Source organism: Rhineura floridana, chromosome 1, assembly GCF_030035675.1.
Source record: "Rhineura floridana isolate rRhiFlo1 chromosome 1, rRhiFlo1.hap2, whole genome shotgun sequence".
In the NCBI taxonomy this organism is placed as follows: domain Eukaryota; kingdom Metazoa; phylum Chordata; class Lepidosauria; order Squamata; family Rhineuridae; genus Rhineura; species Rhineura floridana.
In genome coordinates this window covers 43111362-43132478 of record NC_084480.1, presented here as the reverse complement: position 1 = coordinate 43132478, position 21117 = coordinate 43111362, and the positions used below count along the sequence as shown (strand labels likewise).

At 39.7% G+C, this 21117-nt stretch overlaps 1 protein-coding gene across 4 annotated transcripts in view; it reads right to left on the bottom strand.

Moving 5' to 3' along the window:
* The window catches only part of MAST4 (microtubule associated serine/threonine kinase family member 4), a 440571-nt gene that overhangs the window by 361238 nt on the left and 58216 nt on the right, over window positions 1–21117 (bottom strand). For all 4 annotated transcript variants that reach the window (XM_061619535.1, XM_061619526.1, XM_061619556.1 and 1 more), the window contains exon 2: window positions 380–533. In XM_061619535.1, coding sequence (XP_061475519.1) covers window positions 380–533 — 154 coding nt within the window. The remainder of the gene's footprint in view (window positions 1–379; window positions 534–21117) is intronic.

Here is a 21117-nt window from a genome sequence, read left to right as displayed (position 1 = left end):
CCAACATTGGCATGTTGCCCCCAGAAAGTTGCCCAGAAGGGAATGTGGCCCTCAAGCAGAAAAGTGTTGCCCACGCTTGGTTTAAATAAAAGATTACAATAACTGATACAATGGGTTTTGCTGGGGGACTGGGGTAACTGCTAATCTTAATTTACAGTGACAGTATCCTAGAGATTCCCAAGATGGGCTCATAGGGATATCTATCTGTTATCTTCCCCCAGACATCTGTCTCTAGTCAGTACACAGAACTCTGAGCCAGAATGGTGTCACCACTTCTTTTTTTAAGATTGGCCACATTTGCTTTAGCAGAGTTCTGTTTTTAAGAATAGGCATGTTTAAGAATATATCCACCAGTGTTTACACGTGCCATTTCCCTTACCAGTCAGTGCTCCTCCAAGACTTCCTCTTCTAAATGGTCTTCCATCTTCACTGAGCTGCCTTTTAAATTTCAGTGACTTGCCAGGGCCAGAAGAAACTTCAGGATTGCTGGATTTCCGAAATGGCATAAATGGAGGAGACAATATACTATCATGCTGTAAAGAAACAAACGGATGCAGGAGTTAAAATTCATTCTCCACGTGAATGTTTTAAAAGAATAACAGATTTGTAAATGTAAAAAAGAGCTCTCACTAGCCTCAGAGAACACCAAGTTAACTTAAGCTATTTGAATCAGGAGATGGAATGCTATCAAAGCCTGTAGGGGCACACAGGTGACATTTAAGTTAATTTCAATTTAAGTTAATTCAATTTTAAATATGTTGTAATTGATTTTAGTTTGTGTTGTTTTTATATGCTCTGTTGTATTGTACTGTGTGATTTTATTGTACTTGTGATTTTATTGTACTTGTGTTCACCGCCCAGAGAGCTATTGCTAGTCGGGCGGTATAAAAGTTGAATAAATAAATAAATAAATGTTCCCCTTCCCACTAAGCTGAAGGCAGTTTGAAAGAGTATCTGGTCATTGTGCACATCCCACTTTTGCATCTGGAAAGGGCAGGATAAAAATGCATTTAAATATAAGCAATTTACATTATGTCAAAAACCTACAAATACTATTTGACCAGAATAGACAAAACAAATGGCTGTGTATTGTGAAGAGATCCAACTCTCACACCACTTTCAGTTCTTCAAAAAAATATTGCCTGTCAACTTTTGTTTGGGCCATCTCTGTCTGAATGCTAATAAACTGTCAGCTTTATGTTTTCCATATAATTCTAGTTCATTTGCTAATGGTAATGAAAAATGTGTTCTGAATATACAAATAGTATTGTTATTTCAGGATGAAAGAATACACACTCTAGCTATTTTTAAGATTTGCTTGTGGAATTCCAACTGGTAACTATATATGCAGAAAAGTTCAAAATTCAGATGACCATGCCACTATGACCATGTTTCAGTGGTCCTTTGCTGTGGTGGGCCTCTTCACTTGCAAGCTCAAAACGGGATGGAGAGGAGAGGGGGAGACATTTAACAATTTTTATTTATTACTGAGAAAGAAAAAAACAATACCAAGGCAGGCTTGCAAACAAATAGAAAAAAATGGAAATGGACTGCCTTCAAGTCGATCCCGACATATGGCTACCCTATGAATAGGGTTTTCATGGTAAGCAGTATTCAGAGGGGTTTACATTGCCTCCCTCTGAGGCTAGTCCTCCCCAGCTGGCTAGGGCCTGCTCAGCTTGCCACAGCTGCAAAAGCCAGCCCCTTCCTTGTCCACAACTGCCAGCTGGGGGGCAACTGGGCTCCTTGGGACTATGCAGCTTACATCCTATACTACTTCATTGTTAGGCTGAGTCCCGGTATTGACAACTGAGTGTTGAGATTCAAGTTCTAGATACTGGATGGGAAAGCAGGATGTCCAGGGCAAAGTGAGGGAAGCATCCACCTCCAGTTGGAAAGCCAGCAGTTTGACTATGTGAGTGTGTGTTAAACGGGTAAGTATGTGGGGGGAAAAGTGGTCACTTGGAAAAGATGGAACAGATCTAGAAGTACTGCATTCTTGAAGATGCATTCAAGTGTTATCATGACTTTCCTTCTTTTGTTTTTCAGCTGTAGCTTTCAGGTGTAGCTGTAGAGTTTGGACAATGTTTCATTATTTTTAAAGCACTTTCTGTTCCAAATGTATTGGGAGCCAATCATGATTACTTAATAATAAAACTATTATTATTATTATTATTATTATTTTATTCAGTTTCTATACCGCCCACAGCCGACGGCTCTCTGGGCGGTGAACAACATAAATATAAAAATACAATAAGATAAAATCACATAATAATTACCGCACACATAATAGCAATTCTGAAAGCTAAAAACATATTACACAATTAATTTAGTATACCAGAATGTTATAAATATACTAAAATATATTAAAATACCTGGGAAAAGAGGTACATTTTAACCTGGTGCCGAAAAGAAAGCAATGTTGGCGCCAGGCGCACCTCGTCAGGGAGACTGTTCCATAGTTTGGGGGCCACATTATGCACATTAACAGAAATTATCATTGTGCATGTATACTTATTTGATGAATTTATACATCTCACAATTTAAAAAATCAGAGTGATTTACAAATATAAAATACACAGCCAGAAAACAAAATAAAATCATAAAATATATTCTCAAACCTTTAAACATCAGCAAAATAAAACATTCTCATAGACTGTTCTACAAGTCACAGGCTTCCTAAACCTAACTAAACAGCAACCTCAAGAAGACCCAAAGGCCTGAGTAAAAAGGTACATCTTACAAAGCAAATGGAACTGGACTACAGTTGATGAGTGACAAATCTCCAAAGGCAGGAAGCTCCACAAAGTGGGTGCAGTAGACTAGATCACTATCCCTCAGACTTTGCCCAGTGGAAATACCCTAAGAAAAGCCCCCTTTAGTGATCTCAGTGACCAGGCTGGCACATAACAGGAGAGATGCTCCATCAAATATTTGGGCCCTAACTTATTTAGAACTTTATGAGTTAATGACAACAACTTAAATTGGGCTCAGAAACAAATAAGCAGCATGTGCATATCACAAGGAACAGGCATACCATGACTCCAAATTTGAATGTAATTCAATAACCAAGAGGCAGCATTCTGTACCTGCTGCAGCCTCCAACCCATCTTCACCATGTCAAATGCATTACAGTTATCCAGACATGAGAATTATCATGGATCACTGTAGCAAGGCTAACCCAGTCCATGAGCAGCTATAGCTGGTGAACCATACAGAGCTGGAAATAGGCCCTACTAGGCAGAGGACACTTGGGTTTCCATTGATGAAAATGGATCTAGACTACACACTTGCTCCTTAAAGTGAAGGGCAACCCTGTTTGGAACAGGCCTTCTATCTATCACCCAGAGACCAGACCACCCACTGACAAGAGCCTCCACTTTTTTAAGATTTTTGACTATTTGTCCACATCCAGACCATTACCACCTCCAGGCACTAGCCCACCACCTTCACTGCCTTGCCAAATTCCAACAGAATGGAAAAACAGAGCTAGGTGTCATCAACATACTGCCTCATCTCATATCCCCAGATGACTGCTCCCAGTGGCTTCATATAGTCTTGTTTCAAGAGACCTACAACTTTTGTTGAATTTATACAGTCTTGTTCCATTTTGAACAATTTACTTGTTTTATAACGGTTTGATCTGGTTTTATACTTTTACTTTATTTTGTTGTAACCCATCTTTGGATCTTATGGTGAAGGGTACGTAAGAAATCTAATAAAAAAATTAAGAGCACAGGGGACAGGAGAGAACTCTGCAGTGTACTGTAGTGCAATAACCAACCATAGGCCTAACTGATTCCCCACACCTCTCTCTTGATATGGTCCTGCAGACAGAAATGGAAGCACAGAATCACTGTACATCCAACTCTCACTTAACAGAGCCACTCCAGGAAGATACCACGGCTACTGATGTCAAACGCCATCAAGACATCCAGGAGAATCAGTGGAATTGCACATCCTCATCTTTCTCCTGGTATAAGTCATCAACCAGGGTGACCTAGATAGCTTTGGTGCCAAATGCAGGTCTGAAACCAGATTGATCTAAATAACATAGATATGGGTTTAGAAAATCAACACCTGAAGTTGAACAGCAACCACCTTCTCCATCATTTTACCCAAACAGGATACTGGATATTGGGTGGTTGTTATTTAATACTTCAGAATCCAGGGAGGGCCTCTTGAGGAGCGGGTACACTAGTTTCTTTTTCAATGTCATTGGCATTTCCCCCTTCCACAAAGAGGCATTTATTACTCCTGGACCTACCTGGCCAATCCCCTTTAGCTACCTCTTATAAGCTGAGGTGGGCAAGGATCAAGAGCACAAGTGATGGGACAAACATATTGTCAACATCCTTCAGCCACAACTGGAACTCATCCCATACTATCAGACCAAATGATGCCCTGGACATCTCAGCTTGCACTGCAGCCCCAATGACATCCACTTCAGAGCAAATATGAACAATTTACCCTCAAAGTGCCTTGCAAATCTACCACAGTTTGTCTCAAAGTTCTGTTGACCCTGAAGAAAGCCTGAAACCAACCACCCCCTTCACTACCCTAAAAAGCTCAGCTGGATGACAACTTGAGGATGCAATAGGGTCTCTCTTCACCACCACCAAGTAGGCATGATTATGTCTTCATACCTGTGGTCAGTCATATTCAATGCAAGATCTCCAACCAGTCATCATCCAACCTGCTTCAGGGCCCACAGTTCTGCTCTCATTCTACAGCAATAGAAAGGATGTTCAGGAGCAATCATGTTAATGACCTTTCACTATTCCATAGTGAAACTAGGGCCCCAACAGGAACCAGGACTGTGGAGTCGGTATGTCAAACCTTCAACTCCGACTCCTCTATTTTTCTACTGTCCAACTCCTTCATAAATGGCAAATGTATATTAATTTTTCTACTGTCTGACTCTGACTCCTTCATAAATGGCAAATGTATATTAATGTATTAATATTAATAAATTAATATTAATTTATTAATATTATTAAATTTATTATTAAATTTATTATTAAATAAATTTAATAAATATTAAAATATTAATTTTATTTTGAAGTCGGAGTCAGTACATTTCTACCGACTCCGACTCCACCCAAAATTGCTTCTGACTCCGACTCCGACTCCACCTCCACCCAAAATTGCTTCCGACTCCAACTCCACAGCCCTGACAGGAACACTAGCCATGTTAGCTGGAAAATCCTCCAGAGCAATTGGGAATCCCTCAGACTTCATAAATCTCCAGGAGAAGATTATGTGAATGGGTCCCCACCTTTTGCAGAGGGGAATTGTCATTCCAAACTGGACCAAGGAACTATCAGTCCATGACAGAGGGGTAATGGTAACTTGTCCCTCAACGAGATCACTCCTGTACTTGGACTGAGCTCTGGTAGTGAGAACAAATAAGGGGCTGAGCAATACCTAAATTAAGCCACAGTTATTTCAGGAGGTAAAGGGGGGGAATGGCATGCCCACTTTCGATTATAAAGCCCTTCTGTGAAAGGGATTTTGTGTGGATAGGGGCTTAGCTCCAAACTAAAGGGGGTAGCAGGTGTCAGAGCCCCTCAGCCTGCCAGATCAAAAACAAGCCCCAAGTCTTTAGCTAGAGAGAAGAACAGAGGATCGCCTCTGGTCTCCCATGGAGGTTCAGCTCCAGGTCAGGGACCACGGCTGTGATTCTATGAATTATTCCCATTAAACGCAATAGGACTTACTTCCAAACAAAGATGAGCAGGGGTGTGCTGAAAAGGAGGGACAAGGTCCCAATGACCACAGAGTTTGGCTTAACTACTAAGGGCAACAAAAAAAATTGGACTTCCAGACTTTAGAGTTCTTGTCTCCTAGATTAGTCCAGTTGTTCCCTACTAATTATGACCACCATTTGGGACGCAAATTTGGGAAGTTCTTTTAAAAAGTGCATCAAAGTGCTTCCATCCGCCACATCTGGAGAGGCAAAGGGTTGGTCTGCCGATCAGTTGCAAAATCTATTTGAAGCTGAATTTTTAAAAAAGCACTTAAGTTGATCCCACCAGGTTTTACAGTAAAAAGGATGAACAGAATTTGGGTTTGACTTCATATACAGCTTTTCGATGGAATCCCACGAACAGGTTCTAAACACAGCTAAGGCCTATTGCTCCAGCCTGAAATACCAACAGCATTACTTGTAGATGCAGAAAGTTCACCTGATTAGTGTCAACAAAATGAATTCTAAAATTTTACTTCAAAAACCCAGGTATTTTCTCCAAAAATTATATGCATTTATTAATCTCATGAAACAAACATCTGTAATACATACACAACCACCTATAAATATAATTAGAATTAACTGATATACATTCAGCCGACTATTAAAAACTTGCTTTTATGATTTACACACAATTCACTAACAGGCAAAAATCCTTGCGGTTTAAGAATGTACTTATAGCCCACAGATATTTCCATCGAACTTTAAAAAGCAAGGAAACTGGACAGCTATAGTGAATGCACCAGGAGAACAGGAGACCTGACCTCAGAGAGATGGTATACCGGTCTACAAATTTGTCAAAATGCAAACACAATTTGGGTTGGTCTTTCACAGTCCAATCCACTTCCTGTGTAGCTTGGAAGAATTTGGGAACATGTGCCTCTGGGCATATGGTGAGCGGTGGCAACACCTGCAATCAGCCCAAATAACAGAAACAAGACATGTGCCGTGCTGATCTTGTTTTATCAGGGAGGAAGGAACAATATTAAGATACAGTTGATATAGTTCAGATAGTCACTTTAAATATGTTTGATTTACTTTGCAATTTTAGTGAAGTTTGCTATAGTAAATAATTTTCTTTTGCTTCTATTTCTGTGAATATGTAAAATACAGCAACACTTTGCAAAATATACACTTAAAAACACCAAAAACAATTGTGGAATAATAGCACTCACTATTCCGCAGAACAGTCTCCAGTGGACATCAGGAGTGTCTCAGTTTGCACAAGATAAAACAATGGGAGGTGAAATATATTCTAGCAAAATTCTAGGTGTGCTCTATGTTTTTAATTGACCATGCCCACCTTTCTTTAAATGAAGTGGTTTAAACATGGAGGGCTGAAAACATGCATCATGGGCAGGCCAAGTTTGCTTTTTCCAACAGCTAGAGTCATTGCTTAAGTAGCAACATATTGTAATCAGTCTGATTTTACATCAAACTGCAGTATTGGATTCAAGTGTCAATGCACCCAAATTAGAAATAGAACATAACCTCCAATTTGAAACGCAAAAGGCTGTCTTCGTGATCATATGACACTGACCAATAAAACGGCTTTGAAATTAATAAGAATAAATTTCATACAAGTTTCTAGGATAAATAATGAGGGAAATAAAATTTTCTAGATTAGATTCTCTATAGAAACAATAGTAACACAGGAAAGAAACAAAGTAAGAACACCAACAAACATAAAAAATGTAATTCTTCATCTTTGGAGATGGGAGGAAGGAGGAGGGAAGGGCAGGTTTGATCATTTGCATGCTTATTGAGTTCAGTGGGATTTACTCCCATGCAATCATTCTTAAGACAGGTAAAACTGACCTGTTCCTCTCACAGAGCTTCAATCAGAGCAGCTGACTGTTAAACCACTCTGGCCACTGGAGCTCTGTCAGGGGAACAGGAGTCTCCTCTCAGCACCCTTCACAAACGACACTTCCCAAGATTCTGTGGGGGAAGCCATGACTGTCTCAAGTGAAATAAAAGTCTGGTGTGGGTGTGGCCCTGATTAGCCAAGCTCAGCAGCTGTGAGTCTGGCTTTTAGAACACTGACAGTTGGTTCTTACTGAGCATGCCTGGCCTTATCATACAGTTCAATGCTAAATTTCTTAAACTAATTACAAATCAGTAGGCATTTTTTTAACTTTTAAACTGAAGAAAATGAAGGTCAGAGTATGGGGTAAGGTCAGTAACAGGATTACAGGTACTCTGTGAACAGGGCTGATTTTTAGTTAATTTGAACAAGTTATGAACTCTAACAGAAAAAAGTCCAAAAGGGGTCTGAGTTGTTTCTTTCTCTTTTTAAACTTTGAACTCTCGATTCTCTTGCTGTTTTGTGTATCGCCATGAAAATTTAGAGGGTTGTTAAGCAAGGGTTTCTGAATTCAGGACTATAAGTTTTGTAAGGTTTTGTTTTGAAATGAGCTTATGGGAAGCATCAGAATGGCATGGGGCTATTTTCAATTTAACACTGCAGAATGCGAAAAATCCACGCTGGCTATAGTATACAGCCACTTTTGTGGCTATATATACATATTAAGAAGACTCACTCAGATTTTAGAGCTGGGAAGAGCAGCATTATGAGAAATTACCACTGACTGACTCCAGCGGTTTCATATCCACAGAGCTCCATTTTAATTACACTGTAGAGAGAGGTGGAAAAGCCACCAGATGGCACTATACTATAATTAACAAAACAAACAATTCCACATGTCTCAAAATTTAGTGTATCTTAAATTAACTGGCAATCCCACCCCATATATATGGTCTGCCTAGTAAACGTCGCAAGACGTCACCCTAAGAATTGGAAGCAACTCGCACTACAAGTGCAGGGACACCTTTACCTTTTTTAAATTAACACCAAGTGCATTTCAAATACACACAAAAGGAATTATCTTTAGACTATGTCTTCAGGAAGAAGAATTTGCCTTAGGTTTTTGTTTTATTTAAGATAGCCATTTAATTTTCCTGTCACATAATCTATTTTTCTGCCAAGCCAGTTTGTTTCTACCAGCGTAAGTAATGCTGAAGTCCATCTATTTCACAAAACAAAGGTAAGACAATATCAAGTTTTGAACATTCCATTTACAACCTTGCCATAAAAGAGAGCCATGCTAGGTCAGACCAAGGGATCATCTTGTCCAACATCCCATTTCCAACAGTGGCTGGCCAGAAGCCCACAAACTGAGAATGAAGGCAACCATTTAACCACGGTGACCAATAAGTTATCCTTCATGAATTGTCTTATCACTTGTTCAAACTATCTAAGCCTGGGGCCATCACACTTCTTGGCAGTGAAGTACACATTGTGAAATAGTGCTAGAGAATGACACTTTAATTCTGAACATATGAAGGTGGTGCATTCTTCTTCATTTATCACGGAAACTTTAGTAGTAAATTTCCTGCATTATCAGAGGGCTGGACTAGATGGCATTTGAAGTCCCTTCCAGTTCCATTTCTCTCCACTATGCATCATTTTCTAAACCTCTTCTATGTTCCTTGAAGTTGCCTGTTTTCCAAACTAAAAAAAAAAAAGTCCAAATACTTTATCCCTTCCTCACAGGGAAGGTACTCCAAACTTCTGAATATTTTGGCTTCCTTTGCCAGTTCCACAGTGTCTTTTTTATTATGTGACAACCAAAAATATACACAGTATTCCAATTCTGGCTACATCATAGATTGATATGAAGGCATTACAATTCTGACAGTCTTATCTTCAGGCTTGCCTCTGTATTATTAATGCTCAACATGAATTTCTCTTCTGTTTTCCTCCTGAAACTTCACACTCCCATGTTTTCCTTCCTAGGTAGCCACAACCATGGAAACATGAAATTGGGATCCCCTCCTCCCCATGCACTAGAATAAGACTTATCCCTATCTAAATTCATCTCAAAAATGCACAAACTGCATGAGATTTATAATGAAAGCTGATTCTTTCCACAGAAGTGGACCATCAGCTAGATTATTAGTTTGTAATCCTAGCACGTTTTGCCACAATTTAATAGCTCTAATATGAGCACAAGAATTATCACTATGAATATGAAGTGACTAACAAGCACAAAAACAGAGTAATTGTTTGTGCATGTACACCACAGTCCTGTGCAAGTTTGGACTGTATGCACTCTGCAGGTTTTGTTTTTAAATGTACTCTATGTATATGGAAGGTATATCACATAAGATCATTAGGATCAGTGCCTGTGGGTTGTAGCAGTGACACAATTTCCTTTTTGTTTGTTGTTGGTTATAGGTTTTTTTAAAAAAAGTCAAAGCAAAAGATGAAAGGGAGAGAAAAACAGGAAGAAGGGGGGGGAAAGACAGATGATCATGGCAAGAAATTGAAAGCCAGTATGGTGCTTTGGTTAGACTAGAACTACTGAGACCCAGGTTCAAACCCCCATTCTGCCATAAAGCTCACTGCATGAACTAAAGTCAGTTACACTCACTTTAACCTAACACATAGTTTCTAAAGAGGGAGGGAAAGAGGGAGGAGATTTAACTGTGTACAACACCCTGAGGAAAGATATATGAAGCCATTGGGAGTGGTCATTAGATTTGAGGTGAGGTGTCAGCAGTACCCTAATGATACCCAGCTCTGTTTCTCATTAACATCTTAATCGGGAGAAGCCGTGCAAGTCCTGGACTGGTGCCTGGACTCTGTGGCTAGTAAGACAGCTACAGCTGTTTCTGGACCAGGATTTATAGCTTGATCACTGTCGTCCACACGCTAGTAACCTCCAGGCTGGATGCACTCGATGTGGTGACTGCCCTAGAGGCTGGTCTGGAAGGTGCAGCTGATGCAAAATGCAGTGGCTCAACTGCTTGCTAGGACAGGATATCACCAACATGTTACCCAGCTGTTGAAAGAATCACACTGGAGGCATGGCTTGCCTGCAAGAGAAATGATGGCACAGAGCAGAGTCTCCTGCAGCCATGGGGCTAAAGGCAAGAGAGATCACTCCTTAAACACTGCAAATTTATTTGAATTTGGTGGCTAAGCAAAGGTAATGCATAGGGACATTCCCTGGAAAAACATAAAATCCCTAAACTGGGTAATCATGAAAATATTAGAACTCAGAGCTCTCAGGTAGTAGCAAGGAAGCTGCTGAAATGGCACAGAGAGGTTCTAAAGTGACCAAGAGCGGGAAACTGACTAGCCGCCTTCCAGACGGTACTAACATTGATGAACATGTGAAATACATGAGGAAGGCTCTGGCAACAGCCTGGGAAACAGCATTACAACTCCTAGCGGGGAAAATAGAGACTGTCTCTTTCAAACTGAATGGTATAGCACAGCGATTCCCAACATGGGCGGTAGCACCCCCCTGGGGAGCATTACAGCTTTTCCGGGGGCATTGGCATGACTACAGAGTTTAGGGGGGCATTTGGGTTCATTAGGGGGGCATCTACATTTGGCAGTCTGATGCGACAGGTGAAGCATTTAAGTTTAATTTTATTTAATACACAAATCATTAATTTTTAAACTGTTTTGTCCCCAGTTAGAATGTATTTAATAGTCTCAGTTCATGGAAATAACACTATAAATAGTGTATGCTCTTTAGTAAAGAAATTCTGAATAGCGGCCAGTGTCATATCAAGGAAAGGGGATATTAGTCACGCCCCGGCACTAGGTAATGTTCTGATGCTGTCTTGAGGGATGTTGGAACCAATCACGAGACAGTGTTTGATAAGCTGGGTGTATTGGTGGAGGGCGCATTCTTCCAACGGATGAGTGCCGTGTGCAAACTGGTGACGCAGACAGTTACTCGCTGGTTTTCTTCAGGAATGGGACACACTCGCTACCCGTTGTTTCTGTGATGTTTAAATGAACTTGTTTAATGAAACAATGCCGGTAAACTGAATGAGTTTGTTGTTAAGTATATTAATAGGAAGCATTGGCATATACTTAATCTGAGGGGGGCGTTGGGCACAAAGAGATTTTGCAAAGGGGCGTTGGGTCGAAAAAGGTTGGGTAACGCTGGTATAGCAAAACAGCCAATACTGCTATGAATTTAAGCCTGGAAACAGGCAATGAAGTTAAACACATGAAAGTGAGGATGTTGGCCCTTGAACTGAGACAGGAAGAGGGGCAGAATCAGGACCACAGAAAAACATCCATCTGAGGGGGGTGCCTGAGAAAGAAGTGATAATGCCCTCTTTTATAGCTGAATGGTTTGATTTTTCAAAATTAGGATTTACCCTGTCGATAGATGACCTTGAAAGGGCTCACAGAGTTGTCAGCCCCAGTCCAAAATCAGATTCCTCCCCTCATGTTATCCTGGCATGATTTGAACGTTACAAAATTAAAGAACTGGCATATAAAGAACTATATAACCAAAGAGAACTTAAATATGGTGACTCCATTATAGAAATACACCAGGACAATGTCCAGAAACATTTAAATGTCAAAGAGCTTTTTGGCCCTTCACCATAGCCCTCAGACATGTCCATCTTTCTGACAGATGGGTGTTCCCTTTAAACTGGTGGTGGAGGATAAAAGCAAAATATATATGGCTGCAGAGGAAAATCAAATGATAAACTTTTTGAAGGAACTGCATATTGACATCCCAGAAGCCACAGGTGCAAACAACAAAGGGGATAACCCATGGCAGCAAGTTTAAGGGAAAAGAGACCAAAAAAAGGAAAAACGTCATCCCTCCAGATCAGCACGGTAATTCTTAACTCATTGCAACTGTTGGCCACCACCATTTTCTAAGATAGAACTGTCATGTTGTTTGCTTATTCTGCACTTAACAATCAGCCCTGTGGAGGTAGAGAACCTATAAATGCTAGACAGGTTTCTGCCTACCCCCAAATTTCGCCACGGCAGAATACACTTTTCAGCAGTGCCTCTTAGTGTCCCTTTGTCGGAAGGGAGCCCCTGTCAAGGATTTTTCTGTTTATTGTTTTTAATGGGGGGGGTGTTTATTATATGTTACCTTGGTGTACAATTTTCTGCTGATTCAAGCTGTTGTCAAAAATGATGCTGGCTGAGAATTCCACAGAAGATTTAACACTGTAAGCTACCTCAACCCTGTTCACTCAGACTGCTCTCACTTAATGTGAAAGGCTTGGGTACAGCCCCAAAGAGAATGAGAGTAGAATTTATGCTTCAGAAGAGCAGAGGTGATATCATTATGCTAAAAGAAACTCAAAAGCAATTAGCCACCCAGCAACTTTTAAAGGGAGGATGGCTGGGAGAACAGGTGTGTGCACCTGGTTCCTCTAAATCACGTGGAGTTGCCATCATAATTGCATGCTCTTGCCCTTTTATTCCTGGAGACTTCCGCATAGACGCGCAAGGCAGATTCGTGTTCGTGCGAGGCTCTGTATGTGGAGAGGAACCGACATTAGCGACCATCTACTCGCCCAACTCTGGTCACCTGATTTTGTAGCTGCCACAATGAAACAATTGGAAGACTTTGCTATGAGTCCAATTTGGGGAGGCCGTTAACACTTTTTGCAATGCTAATTTGGATAAAAGTGTCCCTCTGTTATGCAAGAACCAAACTGGCTGTAAGTTTGCTAACTTGATGACGTCGCTTGATCTGGAGAGACTTGAACCTAACAGCTAGAGACTACACCTTCACCCCCAGGCGTCACTCATATTCCCACTTGGACTATTTCTTCATCTCCAAAGCGATGTGGGGAAGGGTCCTTGACACGGAGATAGGACCTATATCTCTTTCGGATCACACCCCTATTTCCTTAAACTTATTAGCCTCTGCTAATTGCCCTCGTTCGTATCCTTGGAAATGTAATGGTAATATACTAGCTGATACAGTGGCCACTGCCAACATCAGATCTGGACTAGAATACTCTTTTAAAGAAAAAAGAATTGTGCACATTATTTGACACAATGAAGACTGTTGCCAGGGGGCACTGCAGCATGGAAGTGAACAGACTGAAAGTCAAGGGAATTTTTGACAAGTTCTTTGTTAGCTAAAATAGATCTGCTTGAACAGGAGCATAAACACTCTGGTTCAACTCAAGTCTACAACATGCTGCTTGCGAAGGATATTTATTTGGCAATGGTGTACTTAAAATGTTACATAGATGGCACTGGATGCCCCTTTTTCTTTATCATATCACTAAACAGTTCCAGAGCCTTGCAAAAGTAATCAGACCCCTGACCAATGCTCTCATATTACTGAATTACAAATGGTACATTGTAATTTCGTTCTGTATGATATTTTATTTTGAAACACTGAAACTCAAAATCAATTATTGTAAGGTGACATTGGTTTTATGTTGGGAAATATTTGTAAGAAACATAAAAAACTGAAACATGTTGCTTGCATAAGTATTCAACCCTTGTGCTGTGGAGGCAGTAATAGAACCTTATACTTTTATAAACTATGTTAACTGTATACTGCAATGTACACTGATATATATGCCTAACAGATAGTCCTAAACTAGAATATATAAGAGAGCTACTGGCTAAGGCTAATGTAAGCCTTATAAATGTTATTATATCATAGAATCATACAATAGTAGAATTGGAAGGGGCCTATAAGGCCATCAAGTCCAACCCCCTGCTCAATGCAGGAGTCCACATCAAAGCATTCCCGACAGATGGCTGTCCAGCTGCCTCTTGAATGCCTCTAGTGTCGGGGAGCCCACTACCTCTCTAGGTAATTGGTTCCATTGTCGTATGGCTCTAACAGTTAGGAAGGTTTTCCTGATGTCCAGTCAAAATCTGGCTTCCTGCAACTTGAGCCCATTATTCCATGTCCTGCACTCTGGGACGATCGAGAAGAGACCCCGGCCTTCCTCTATGTAACAACCTTTCATGTACTTGAAGAGTGTTATCATATCTCCCCGCAGTCTTCTCTTCTCCAGGCTAAACAAGCCCAGTTCTTTCAGTCTCTTCTCATAGGACTCTGTTTCCAGTCCCTTGATCATCCTAGTTGCCCTCCTCTGAACCTGTTCCAGTTTGCCTGCATCCTTCTTGAAGTGTGGAGACCAGAACTGGACACAGTATTCAAGATAAGGCCTAACCAGTGCTAAATAGAGGGGAAATAATACTTCACGCGATTTGGAAACTATACTTCTGTTAATGCAGCCTAATATAGCATTTGCCTTTTTTGCAGCCACATCACACTGTTGGCTCATATTCAGCTTGTGATCAATGACAATTCCAAGATCCTTCTCACATGTCGTATTGCTGAGCCAAGTATCTCCCATCTTATAACTGTGCATTTGGTTTATTTTTCCTAAGTGTAGAACTTCGCATTTATCCCTGTTGAATTTCATTCTGTTGTTTTCAGCCCAATGCTCCAGCCTATCAAGGTCCCTTTGAATTTTGTTTCTGTCTTCCACGGTATTAGCTATGCCCCCCAATTTTGTATCATCTGCAAATTTGATAAGCATGCTCTGTACCTCATCCAAGTCATTAATAAAAATGTTGAAGAGCACTGGGCCCAGGACCGAGCCCTGTGGTACCTCACTTGTTACTTCCGCCCAGTTTGAGAAGGAACCATTGATAAGCACTCTTTGAGTATGATTCTGGAGCCAACTGTGGATCCACCTGATAGTTGTTCCATCCAGCCCACATTTAACTAGCTTGCTAATTAGAATATCATGGGGCACTTTGTCAAAAGCTTTGCTGAAGTCGAGATATAGTATGTCCACAGCATTCCCACAGTCTACAAGGGAGGTTACCTGATCAAAAAATGAGATAAGATTAGTTTGGCAGGATTTGTTCTTCATAAATCCATGTTGGCTCCTAGTAATAGCTGCCTTGTTTTCAAGGTGCTTACAGACTGACTGCTTTATATGTGTATAACTAGTCAGGACTTTGACCCTGACCTATGTGATTCTGATTTACTGGCTGAAAGCCAGATACACATGTACTTCTATGTATGAAATGAATGTATAAAGGACAAATATGATATGATTTATAAAGATGCTCCATTGTTGAATTCCCATTATATTTCCTGAGATATCCCTATACCTTAGTATGTCATTTGGTGGGACCTCAACCGTAGTTCACCTAGACCTAGACAGATCTAACTTCTGGCAAAAAACATGGAAGCTCAGGTGACAATATTTGTCAAATAAGTTGTCTGTGTAGATATGAACTAGGGGACTACACAAAAACTCTTAATTCTGTGTTGGTACAAAAAGGAAATGGTTTGAGATCATTTCACACTAATAGTTAAACCCCTTAGGCAGTATCATGCTTTCATTGGATAGCATATTGCCTGCACATTTTCCTTTTCAGTAAGCCAGCTTGCAAGAGCCTTTCCTTTTACATTAAAAAAAAATAACAACAGAAAATCTGGAGACTTAATTTAAAATTCTCCCTCTCTGACACAGGTTCGTTGCATAGTATTCGGTAAATTACTCCTGTATACTTTCAATCAAAGGGATACCCAACTAGCCGTGGCTAATAGCAGAAATGAAACAAGACTACAGTGCCTTGCAAAAGTAATCAGTTTCTTACAAACATTTCCCAACATAAAACCAATGTTACCTTACAATAATTGATTTTGAGTTTCAGTGTTTCAAAATAAAATATCATACATAACGAAATTACAATGTACTATTTGTAATTCAGTAATATGAGAGCATTGGTCAGGGGACTGATTACTTTTGCAAGGCACTGTATAACACACTTTGGCAAACTTAAAGTGCTATTACAAAAGGTAGGGCAGTGTAGGGAATGGTTGAGATGAGAATTCAGTGCACACAATCTATATGTAGTAACAGAGTATGTATTGCACCCTGCCTGAACATCCCACCCATGTAAGCTTCTTCCAAAAGACAGCCATACCTTGGGTTTATCAAAGACCTACATGTTAAGTTCAATGTTTGCAGGCCTGGATGTCCTGGTTGTGTCTCAGATTTCTTTTATTATTATTTTTGGATTGTTTCTTCATTATTCCAAACCTGGCCCCGTACACACACACCTCCCCCAATTCATGGTCAGCAGGCATGGTCATACTTTTAATTTTGATTATTCTTTATTTATCAGTGAGAGCCAGTGTAGCATAGTGGTTAGAGTGTTGGACTACGACCTGGGAGACCAGGGTTCGAATCCCCACACAGCCATGAAGCTCACTGGGTGACCTTGTGCCAATCACTGCCTCTCAGCCTCAGAGGAAGGCAATGGTAAACCACCTCTGAATACCACCATGAAAACCATATTCATAGGGTCGCCATAAGTCAGAATCAACTTGAAGGCAGTCCATTTTTATTTTTCAGTAATATGTTAATATCCATTCCTCCTTCCCTTCAAGAAGTTTAAGGGGGGATTCATGAATCTCCTTTTCCCCATGTTATCTTCACAACAACCCTGTGAGGTAGGTCAAGCTGAAAGACAGTGACTGGCCCATGGTACAGCTATTGTGGCAGTGAGGTTCATGGATGACTGGTTATATTAATCCTGGTCTCCAGGTCCTAGTCCACTTAGTATTCCTCCACCTTATTCCATATTCTTGAAAGAAGATGTAGAAATGAATAAGCTAGGGAAGGGGAATAATTTTTTCCCGTAAGTTTGGGAATTTATGGGGCCCCTTGTTAACAGCCTGTGTGGCACTATTAAGACCTGAACTGGTTATTCAGACTACAATCCTGTACATACTTTTCAAGGAACAATCCCCATGAAATTCAGTGGGGTTTGCTTTTAAGTAATGTACAGTTATTGTGGCATAAACCCATACTAGAAATTGTGATAGCAGACACCCCTCTTGAAAAAAGGTAAGGCACTTAGTTAGGTGCTATTTATTAATAAAACTGCAGTGTTTCACTGTTTCTTTGCAAAGGAGGAGGATATGGAGAGGGCCAAAACAGGTGGAGGCCACATAACCTTTCTCCCAGAAGAGAAGCAACTGTGACAGCAGGGACCCTTTCTGAACCAAAGTAAGACACCTTTCAGTTTAGTGAGGTGCTAAGTATCCCTGAACAACTTAGTCATGCCTCTGTGACCTCATTGGTCACACCTCCATGACCACCTAGCAGCCCCATCCAGTTCAGTGGCAACCAGCCACCACTGCCCAAGACCCTTCCTATAATACCTTTCAGATCACCCCATAATCCTATGCAATTAGTATGGAAGAATGCTGCCTTTGAAAAAGGTACTGTTTCTTACAAGAATGTAAGAATTCTCCTCTTTAGCCAGGCTTAATACCAGAACGGTTGACAAGACCAATGCTCATCAAAGGGCTGTTTTGGCTCTTCAGGGCTATATTATGGCAGTCCATGGGGGAAAAGTATGATGTGGTGCTTTTTACAGGATGTTGAGACAGTCAAGAGATTTGCAGACAAAATAGGCAGGTTCCCTAATTTAGAAGGCTATCATTTTTCATTGCTCTCAGGAAAATATTGAAACCCAACCAGCGTTCTTATTGCATAGAAATAGTTGTTAAAACTGTTGAATACTCATATCAACTGTAATATATTTACAATAGTTTGTATTTCTAAACAGCCATTAACATATTTGTTGGTTTTAAATGCGGATTTATTTAAAAAGACAAAAAATGTAACAGTTTCACAGCCACAGGATAAAATCAGCGAGTTTAGTTTTAAAGTCACTTTCAATCTTAAGGGACAAAAATTAATTACATATTAAAGAGGCATTCATATTCGGACTTCCCAGGAGGATTGCTCCGCCTGTGACTGCCTCTGAGACGAGCTCCCGTCTCAGAGGAAGCTTTTTCAGTTTTAAAACCAGTCAGAAGAATTTTTTGACTGGTAAAAACTTTCTCCCAGGCAAGGGAGAAATGAAGAGATCACCCACAGAAGCTTCGTTGTGTTTGTTGGGGACTGGAATTCATTAGGATCGCCTATGAACGAAGGTGTAGCCAGCAGCATCTGACGGAGTCAGGGAATTCAAGCAAGCTCAAACTGACTAAGCGAGACTTTTTTTTTTCTTTAAAGAAAAATGGATTTTAACAGGCAAGCATCCTTCTTTCTACTACTATCTACTATCACTCTTATCATTGTTACAGTAAAAGAGATTTGTTATAGAATCAGCAACAAAGAATCCCTGGGTGAGTTATACCTTTCTTTTTTATACACGGAATTAAGGAAGAAGAAAATCGAAATAGCTTATCTTTGTTTTTATTGCAAAAAGCTGGCATGGAATTGAGCATTATAAAGATATAAATGGATGAGGGGCATCTAATTTGAAGAGAAATATCTGATTAATATGAACATTTGAGTACTATTTGTTTGGGACTATTTTTTCTGGTCTACTTTATTTTGACGAATCTGCTTATTCTTTATGCCACTAATTATTTTGATGCTGGGAACTAAGTTTGTTTTGCACTCTTGGTAACATAAGAGATAAGGCAGTCTGTCTAGAAGATGATGTCAACAGGCTTGGACTATTAACTCCTTTGTTGCTGGAAAAAAAAATAAATTGCTCTTTGCTTGAGAATAGTGGCTATATTGGAAATTGAAGGGGGGGGGTTGGTCTTAAGAATGACAATCAAGAAAGCGGCCGAGACCCTGGATGTACAGGAAGGGGTTCTCTCTTTAAACATGTTTCAGAAAATAATGGATGAGATTAAGATAACGAAACAAGAATTGAGACAGAGCAGACAAGAGATGAACATTGAATTTGGCAAAATGAAACAGGAGCTGAAAGAAATAAAGGATTCTATGAGAAAAGAAGATATAACTGGACAAGCAACAGGAAATGAAAGAAAAATTAAAGGGAAGGTGCAAGTCCTGGAGATTGGAATAGATATATCAAATGTGGAATTTGAAAAAGATTTGGACTTTATAGCTGTGATGGATCCTAGTGACAAAGATTATTGCTTGGAATTCAGCGCTGTCTCTGAAGGAATTGGTGAAGATATCAGAGATAAATTTATCAATGTTTCAAAAAAATTTCTGGACTGGAATGATCTGATGGAACCTGAGATAGAGAAAGCTTATAGAATTAATTCCAGATATGTGACAATGGAAAAACTCTCAAGAGATGTGCTAGTGCACCCCGTAAAAAAGAACAGAGATATGACTTTACAACAATATTTCAGTAACACAGTCAGAATTGATGGCAAGAAAATATTTGTGATGAAGGAAATTCCTATTAGACTCTTACTATATGACTATGACAGCAGAATTATGTGTGCAAGGATGGACGATGGAAGATGGAACTAACACTGATAATGGAAGAATAGCTGTTGAAACTACTGGATTTATTAGACTTGAATAGATGGATTAATTGACATGTCTATTTGGAGAAAAATCGATAGAAATATTTCTCAAGAACTGGAAACCTCTCTTTGACTTTTTGTGGAAAGAATAAAATGATATGACGTTAATGAGATTTAATGATCAACCAAGATAACCACTGGAGGAAAGTGATTTTGTAATATATTAAGGGACAGGTTTGTTATATACTATAGACCTATAGCTGATTTAAGACAAATCAGAAGTCAATATTTTTATTGTATTAGTTATTAATTTGTTCTTTTTCTTTTTCTTTTGTTTTGTTTTAGAAATCTGAATAAAAAATTATATTAAAAAAAAGAGGCATTCATATTCATAGTTTGTTGACACCATCATCATCATCTGGCTAGTAAAAATGCTTTAATCTGCAGAATAGAATACTTATTCACAGGAAGGAGAGTTTTGTATTTACCAGGAATACTAATAAGTTTAGTACTTACTTCATTTATACAATCCATTTTTAATCTGTCACCAACTAATTTCAAAGCTACCTAAAATGGCTTCATTTGCTCGGATACAATGTAGGTTTCAGAAAACTAGTTCATTCAGGTCTATGCACTTCGACCCAAGCTCAATTAGTTCTCATTTTCCATTCTGTTAACATGCAAGTATAAAACTACAAATGCAAACTAACATTTTTCGAATCCCAGAGCTAAAAGTTAGGACCTGAAAAACAATAATAGTGGGCTTGTTCTTCTAGAACTTTGTCTTATCCTCTAGCCATCTCCCACCCCCCGAAGTCATCTGCACACCACAGGGTTAGAATTTAGCTGTTTTAAAGAGTGAACTGGGATTGTTAAATTATTTATTAGTGTATTGCATTTATATCCCACCTTTCCTCCAAGGAGCTCAAGGTGGCATCCAAACACAGGGGCCACAAATCTTAAGCAGGATTCAGATTTCCTCAATTTCCTGACTGAAATTAGTTTAGCAAGTAAGCAGAGTCAAGTAAGGCAAGTCAGGGCTACTAGTGCATTGCAGTGGCTTTAATTTCCCAGAGCAGGTCTTTGTTTCTAGGCAATTTGATAGCTTATTTTTTGTAATGTATAGTACAAAATATGTAGTATTCCTGCATTAAATTCCAGTATTAAATATGTTAAGCATTCATAATGTTAAGACAAGGAACAGAGGAACAAAGCACATGCAACAGTCAGTGTTGTGCTCTATTTTCCCCATAACAGCAACACAGCCTG